The 8,487-nt window shown below is 41.4% G+C and overlaps 1 protein-coding gene across 1 annotated transcript; it reads right to left on the bottom strand.

The window, feature by feature from the left end:
- Positions 1-395: 395 nt before the first annotated feature.
- LOC102027035 (olfactory receptor 2M3-like) lies at positions 396-1,343 on the bottom strand. Its single transcript, XM_005415033.1, has one exon. The coding sequence runs from the start codon at positions 1,341-1,343 to the stop codon at positions 396-398; it is 948 nt and encodes a 315-aa protein (XP_005415090.1).
- Between the last annotated feature and the right edge of the window lie 7,144 nt (positions 1,344-8,487).

Here is an 8,487-nt window from a genome sequence, read left to right as displayed (position 1 = left end):
AAGAGAAGGTGGAGAAGGAGGACAAACTATGATTAGAAAAGTAGGTGTGCCCTCCAGGCAGAAGGGGCCACTGCAGGACCAAGAGGGCAGTGGCTGTCAAGTCACTGGCTATTGTCTTCTGCACGCTCTTTTGAATTCACATCCAGGCCATCAGACACTTTCAAGCAAGCACCTCACCCATGATTTCCAAGCTGTCGATTGTTTACAGATCACTCACTACTGTCTCGTCTCTGTGCCATGTCCTAATCTGCCTCACGTGTACAGTTATTAAATTTTGAATGTTTTGTTATAAACTACAAAGTGATTTCCAGTACAAAGGGGAGTATGTTTTAGATGCTGAATTGTATTTGTTATATTTTCAAATTTCATCAGTATAGAGTCTATAGCAATGACAATTAGGCCATTTGCTCTGCAGCTTTGCCCCTCCCTAGCACCTTCAGGAAGGCCCTGCTGATTTCTCTGTTGCGCAGGCTGTAGATCAGGGGATTCAGCATGGGTGTGAGGATGGTGTAGAAGGCAGACACCATCTTGTCCCTGATGGGGGACCGCTCGGACATGGGCCTCATGTAGATGAACATGGCTGCTCCATAGTACATGCCCACCACCATGAGGTGGGAGGAGCAAGTGGCAAAAGCTTTGTGGTGACCCTCCCCAGATCCCATGCGGAGGACAGCCAGGATCACACGAGTGTAGGAAGCAATGATGATAGCTACAGGGAAGACAAGCATAATTACGCAGCAGGAAAACATTATTTGTTCAAATGTCTTGGTGTTTCTGCAAGAGAGAGTGAGCAGGGCAGGGACATCACAGAAAAAGTGGGGTATTTCTCTGCCACCACAGTATGGGAAGGACATTGCAACTATAATAACAATTATTCCATCTATTGAGCCAAGAATCCAAGAGGAGGCTGCCATGAGGGCACAGATTTTCTGGCTCATGAGGATGGGATACCTTAAAGGCTGGCAAATGGCAGCATAGCGGTCATAGGCCATTGTAGCCAGCAGGAAACACTCAGCTCCAAGCAGGGACACATACAAGAAGATCTGTGTCCCACAGCCTGCCAGAGAGATGGACTTCCTGTCAGACAGGAAGTTGTCAGCCATCTTGGGGACAGTGGTGCAGATGAGCATGAGGTCCATGAGGGAGAGTTGGCTGAGGAGAAAGTACATGGGTGTGTGCAGCTGGGTGTCCAGGTAGATGAGCAGAACCATGGCCGTGTTCCCCATGCAGGCCACTGTGAAGATGACCAGGACCAGTGTGAAGAGGAAAGTGTGCAAGGGGCTGTGATTGAAGATTCCCAGGAGGATGAAGTCAGAGTTGAAAGTCTGATTCTCCCAGGCCATGGTGAATATATTCACTGTGGAGAGAACCTGTAACATGTGGGCTGGATTGTATCACAGAAGCATCATGTTTATTTTTTTCATTTATTTTTATTTCTCTCAGACCACTGTGTCTTCAGAAATATCTGTAAATTTGAAAAAATATTTATATAGATACAGACTTCTTTTTTTGTAGACTAAGGACAATGAACCTAGTATTGATGTTGAAGTGATTTTTAAATGCCAATTGTGTATCTAACAGACAAACTAGGTTTTATAATAATAGCAGAGAAGGTTTATCAAGAGATATAAAATCTACTTTGTAGAACAAGTTAAATCAAGTTGTAACATGGTTAATCCTTTCACAATTATCCTAACTATCATCATATTCATAAATTCTGAGAAAGCAGTTGCAGTTTCCTTAAAGTCCTTTTATTAAATTTCTCCACATTCTCTTTATTTTACTTGTGAAAATTCTTACCATTGAGTGTAAAATGGAGTGTTTACCAGTGGAAAGAAGACACAATTAGACAACTTCCAAGAATTTGAGGAGTCAGCAGTCAGAAAACCCCTGAATGACAATATTGTTAATAATAATGAGCTGTCATAACGCTAGGATGTCATCAAGGTGAGGTGATATTGGCTTACTGATGCAGGACACTTTTGTGGAGAAGGCTTTTAAAGAAAGTGCTAGAACACTATGCAAATACCTGTGAGTAGTCATCAAAGCTGGTTGAACCAAGGCAATTAATACATCATATTATTTTTTAATAATATGGCAGCATAGCGGTCATAGGCCATTATAGCCAGCAGGAAACACTCAGCTCCAAGCAGGGACACATACAAGAAGATCTGTGTCCCACAGCCTGCCAGAGAGATGGACTTCCTGTGAGATAGGAAGTTGTCAGCCATCCTGGGGACTATGATGCAGATGAGCATGAGGTCCATGAGGGAGAACTGGCTGAGGAGAAAGTACATGGGTGTGTACAGCTGGGCGTCCAAGTAGATGAGGAGAACCATGGCCATGTTCCCCACGCAGGCCACTGTGAAGATGACCAGGACCAGTGTCTTATTTTTTAAAAAATGTGAATATTTTCATATTTTATTATAGGATGCTACATAATTATTGTCATTATGCAAAGTATTTAAATAAGTGTCTAGTTGCCTGCAAAATAGTTTTTCACTGTATAAATATCTTTAAGTAAATAAATACAATTAAAGGCAAAATGCTTCCTACTTTTCAGTTAGGCTGTTGTATTTTCTTTATAATTCTCTATTTTCACATATTCTTTTTTATACTCTTTCTAGGATCCTTCTTCAGATATCAAGACATTGTCTTCCTTTTTTCTCCCTCTTTTTCTGGATTTTCTCTCTTTCCAACTCACAGAGATTGGCCTAGTATTTTTTTCTAGATCTTGGAAAACAAAAATGTCTGTGTAACATAGACAAACATGCTAAAATTGTGTGTTTAATTTGAGAATTTTCAATTTAATGTACATCATATGCATTACTTTTCCTATTGCATACCAGTGTTTTGGGAGAGTGATCAGGTTAGCTTTGTACCCTTTGCAAGTTTGTGTCTTTGCCTAAGCACCTGCTGATGGAGGGGGAGAGGAGAGGCTACTGGAGCCAGCGTGTGCACCCAGATCCCAGGAAGCCTTGTCCACTCACCACACTCTAAGCTAGAGCTTCCACTCTTGTCCAATCTGCATAGAATTTTCCTGGCCCTCTGGCTCATGATATGGGGAAGATTTATCCCAAGCTTTATCTTTCATGTCCATATTTGTGATGGAGTCCATATTTTTCCACCTGTTTTTATCTACTTTATCTGCCCAGATAGTTGTTGTCATCTCATAGCTTTTTTATTTATTCTCATAACTACTTTTTAAAATTATTCTTTGCATTCTCAATGGCCAGAAGCCAAGACTAAAAGTTGAAAATGTGTCTGAACTGAGCACTGCAGCACAACTGTAATCTCTGCACACTGGTAAACTGAGGTAGCAGGATATGTTTGAGTCCTGAGTGACAGTGGCTGAATAAGTCTACCTCAAAATTTTTTTAAAAAATTAAAAATGGCTGGGAATGTGGCTTAAAGTGAAGGATTTGGGTTCAATCTCTGTCCCAAAATATATCCATGAATAAAATTAAATTTTAAATGCAACTCTGTTCATAGTTGCTACACTCCTGAGTCCTGAAGTGTTGTTTTAGATGTATCCTCCACTCTCCTGTGAAGACATAGCAAGTGTGGACTGTCTCCTCCAGCACCAAATTATCTCAAACTTTGTACTTGTTCAGTTCTCACCAGTTCCATGAATATAACTCCAAAATTCCAACTCAAGCAGTGCATCCCAAGTTTATAGTCTTTTTGAAGTTGTCTTAAAATGTTTTCCCGGTAATAATGCTTATCCAGAAAGAATCACCCTTGTTTGGGTAACTTTAGCATGTGCTACATAAATCTGTTTTTCCATAGATCCTTACTTTTTCCCTTCTCTATTGTACAATTGGTAGGAAAAGCTTTCTAAAGGCTCATGCTGTCATCCCTCCTGTACAGATTAGCATTTCGTGCCAAGGCTCCTCTCAAAGGAAAACTGAAACAAAGGCCAAGACAACAATTATCACGGAAAACAAGCCCGAGTCTGTCCTGTCCTTCTTAACTAAATTCTATTCTCCACGGGGAAGTTGCCCCTCACTGGCTCAGTGCAACTGCAGATCCCTCTCCACCATGGGCATTCTTCCCTTGGGAGTTGTCCTCCAAGCTGCACTATGTGGGAGTCTCTAATTCCCTATTCAAAATGCCGATACTGCCTTTTAAAACAAATTCAATTTGCAAGTGACCTCCTAGAGTCCTTCCACTTTTTTGTTGTTCTTACTGATAAACATAGTGAGGTTTACATAATCCCCATAAATGTGTGACTGACACACAGGACAGCAGACGCATGGACCCTTCGAGTGACCTACACTGTTTGTGTCATGCAGCAAGCGCCACGTCCTTGCCTGCCCTATGGCGGGAAGTCAGAGTGAGCAGAGCTGCGTCCCTGAGCTCTGAACACTGCTAGTCCAGGCTCATTCCGTGCGGCTCCCCTAGGCCAAGCCCAAGTGAAAATCATAGCTCGGGAAAGTGAGGCATTTCACCCAAACACATGTCTTGGACATATTTCACTTTTGCTTTTCAGAGACAGTGCACAATTCTGCAGACACAGGAACGGCTCTGAGAGGCAACCTTTTTGTGAGAAATTTACATCTGTCTGCATTAATACATAGTACATAGGATAGGCTTTCCCTCATTTGATATTCCCCGTCTGTCCATGCCTGGAGAAAGTCTTTTCACAGGAAAGAGAGGTTAGGGATCTGGGAACTGCTCACAGGTGACCATCTCCTGGGAGGCCTCAGCAGTATAAGGCAGCCAGGGCCTGCAGGGACACCCTCTGCCTGCCTTCTAGAGCACGCCCTCCTCCCTGCTTGAAGAGTAGGCCATGTCCTTTTGTTAGACTCTACAGGACATCTTGCTCTTCTCTGGGTCTCATATTCCCATGTGTTAGGCTTAAAGTAGCACTTGGATATTCTTTTTACTGCTATCTGGTTATTGTCAGTTTAGTTCAGAAACTAAAATTATCTAGGGCTGGAGTATAGTTCACTCTCAGAGCGGTTGACGAGAATGCATGAGGCTCTGGGTTCATCCCAATAACCACCAAAAAGTCCAGCCTGCAGAGGACAAAGAGGAAACTGTAGGAGTTTCCCACAATAGTATGAAAGACTGTAATAGATGTCAGCATCATGCATTTAATGACATAATGCTTTACAAATGTGTAATAGTTTCCTTCCAAGATTATCCATATGGTAAATACTAATCAAATCGCTGAATATGAAATTAAGAACTTCTGTATTCCTGGAATACTTTAAAATCCCTATAATACAAATATAGTTAAATAATTAGTTAATAGTATTTACATCGTGGTAAAGAAATGCAATGGGGGGTGAAGAGGAGCCCTGTTGGTAGGGTACTGAGAGTGTGAATCAACCACGGAGTGAAAGTTAAAAAGAATGGCAGGACTCTGCTTTCCTCCAGCTAGAACTGCAAACCTCCATCTCATGAAAAAGAGAACTGCTCCTTTTTGGAAAGGAATATTATGGATATAGTATAAAAAAGAAGGATCAGTAGAAGGAAACAAACAAAAAACCCTGTGGATCTAACTATATAGCTGGATGAAAGCAAAGTCCTGCCGTTCTTTTTGTGTATAGCACACCCCCTAACCCTCAGGTCTTTATCTTGGAGGAGCCTGATTCATCTCTTCACAGAATGCAGCATATCTAAGGCATATGCTGGGGTCAGAGGTTTCAGTCTGCATTCAACCATTTCACTCTTGCCTCAATTATCTCTCTCTTTAATCCGTTAATCATCTCGGTTCATCTTCAACCTCAACAATCTTTCCATTACTACTAATTGTCTAAGGTGTGAAACTCACCCAGGTTACCCAAACCTGCGCTCCATGATTTGCTTCCTGCTTTTCTGACCAGGCGGCGACCAGCACTGCGTAGACCCAAGGCTGTGTGTGTTTCCTTCTCATGCACTAATTTACTCTTTGCCCTGAAAACTTTCAAAGCAACATTGGCCAAGATCCTAATTCTGTCAAGACTGAGCAATGTGCTAAGTCCTGGAGGGAGACCTGCCGATGCCCTGTGACCGACTAACAGCAGGGTGAAGCTGGGCATCTCAGTCTTAAATGCATTTTTGTCTCCTACTTTACCTTAAAACTCTGGGTCACACTCCTGCTCATCCCAGCAGGTAGACATTTCATCACTGAGCCAGTGTCCCTATTGCAAGGTTTTCTTAGCCTTAAATTTGTGTACCCCGTCACATCCCCCTACAAGCCTGAGGTCACCACAAAAATAGCAAATGAAGTAATTTTCAGGATTTGCAGGGACGTCCAAACTCCACCTGTTACAAAATCCTCTCCCAGATCCCTGGTGTGATGCCTGGAAGTCTCCAGTCATTGTTCCCAACCCACTCTCATCTAAAATTGCAGGAAAGCAGAGGCTTGGTAGACCACCCCACCATGAGGTGGGTCTTCTCCTAAAGTGAGGAAATTACCCTGTGATGAGAAAGGAAGCTGCCCCTCAAGCAGGAAAAATCTACACGGACTCCTCATGGCTTGAGGAGCAACTCATTCCCCTTGAGATGAGTGTTCATGCTTGGTTATGGACAGTTGGAGCTAAAAAGCAGGACTGAGGATCAAGCTAACGAGTCACCCAGCACTTTTATAAAGACTGACACTGTTCTCGAGGAGCTGCTAGTCTGCACCTGCTCATCACAGTGAGCCCACCTCAGCCACTGGAGCTGGAGTCCTTCCCCCTTAGTTGTTAACTCTGTGTACTCTGCCTGTGCCTCACATCGCTGTGTACAAAACTCTTTTTCCATGATGAGAGACAAGAGCCTACTCCACAGGGTGAATTTATGTCCCGTGTCCTTTTTGTGAAAAGCCCTTAAACCCTCTGTGGTGACATCTTTACTACAAGAAAAACACATGTCATTTGCATTTGCAACCTCTGACATCATGGAGATAAATGAATCCTCTTTAACTTGCTCCAACACACTAATTTTGGTTTTCTCACCATTGCAATGTACCATTCTTCTTTGCACAAGATCAAATTCTGCATGATCCGAACAGTCTACAAGCCTGATTTTTATCTCATTACTAATTTTTTAGCCAAGTTGGAGAAGATAATTGTTTAAAAATCTGTTTTGAGTCATCTGTTCTGTGGTTTTGTGCAAACCTCCTGTGTGTTTTTACTGACATCATTCCAATACAGTAATTTGAATTTAAGCCTCAGTGAGATTATCTTACTTCTGTTTTCTTTCCATAACTCTACTCTTGTACATCACATTTGCCAAGTCCCAGCGTGTGTGTCTCTTTCATCATGAACCTTTCTTTCTGTACTTCGTGAGCTTCACCTATGCTCATCACGCTCAAGTGTGTGGCTTTGCCTCAGTTTCATATAAAGGCCAAATATCAAGCACCTTCAGTTCAGAGCAATTTGAATTTACATTTTTAATGAATTTACATTTTAGTCTCTATAAAATTCATTTTTTAATTTTAACCACTTCCCTTTGCATTTTCTCAAGACGTATGAAGTTAATTCTTATAAATCCTTCGTTAAAATATTTTCACATTATGTACATATCTTAGAAATATTGCATTATTAGTCCAATCTTGTCACTTCCTTTGGTGATCTTGCAATAAGACTCACTCTGACTAGCAAACATTTTTGGAACCACTGTTTTCTCTAATGGATTGTTGGTTTCTGATTGATCAGCTCTTTGCTTTTTTCTGATATGTTTTTAGTCCAAGCAGAGATATGCGTGGGTGGAGTGTATGAAATCCTCATAAAGACTGAAAACATGCAAGAATTTGAAAAATCCACTGGGAGTCTTGCAAGGATTCTTAGCACATGTTACCTTGTTCTGTCTATGGATGTCTTGCATCCATATAGCATCTCCCCAGATATGCTTTCATTTAATATTCAAAGGTAAACATTATGATAAATACAAAATACAATCCAGCCACTTTAAAAATGATATAAAAGCGATGTGTTGCACATCAATATCAAAAATCACCTTCCTCACTGGTAAAATTTAAAGGAAAAAATTTCTAACATAAGCTCTTGAGTCAAATGTGTTTCTTTCTTTTTGACCTTCAGAACACCTGGAATATTCTGGAAACCACGGGGTTTCTCAAGTCTTACCTGCTGAATGTTCCTCAGAAGACACACACCTCTCACCCAGAATCTGAAAAGCTTTAAACATCCAGATCAAGCCTAGGTACTGGGGTATTGCTAAGTCATCAGTGACTCGTACCTGCAGTCCCCAGGCTGTTCAGTCCCTTGCCTTTAATTATAAGAATATACATGGTTCACCTAGGGCCTCAGATGAAACCAGCTGCCCAGTTTGAAAATGTGAGTCTTATTGATAGTTTTGATTATGTCAAATTCTGTCAGCCTCTTCTGTATTTCCCTCTGGTATCTACCATGTCACTCATATTAATTTGTTCTCACTGCATATATTCAAACTCATATATGAGTTTTATAAACACTCATATATTCAAACTCTTAATACACTTGAAGAAAACAGGTCTTCAGGTTTCTCACTGACTAAATAAAATCTGTGTGCTGT

The sequence above is a fragment of the Chinchilla lanigera genome, unplaced genomic scaffold (genome assembly GCF_000276665.1).
Source record: "Chinchilla lanigera isolate Chin_1 unplaced genomic scaffold, ChiLan1.0 scaffold00229, whole genome shotgun sequence".
NCBI lineage: Eukaryota > Metazoa > Chordata > Mammalia > Rodentia > Chinchillidae > Chinchilla > Chinchilla lanigera.
The sequence above is the reverse complement of the archived record's forward strand: the minus strand, read 5'-3'. Positions and strand labels throughout refer to the sequence as shown.

Excerpts from the sequence above, each read along its gene's own strand:
- LOC102027035 (XM_005415033.1), bottom strand. The coding sequence starts at position 1,343 with ATGGCCTGGGAGAATCAGACTTTCAACTCTGACTTCATCCTCCTGGGA.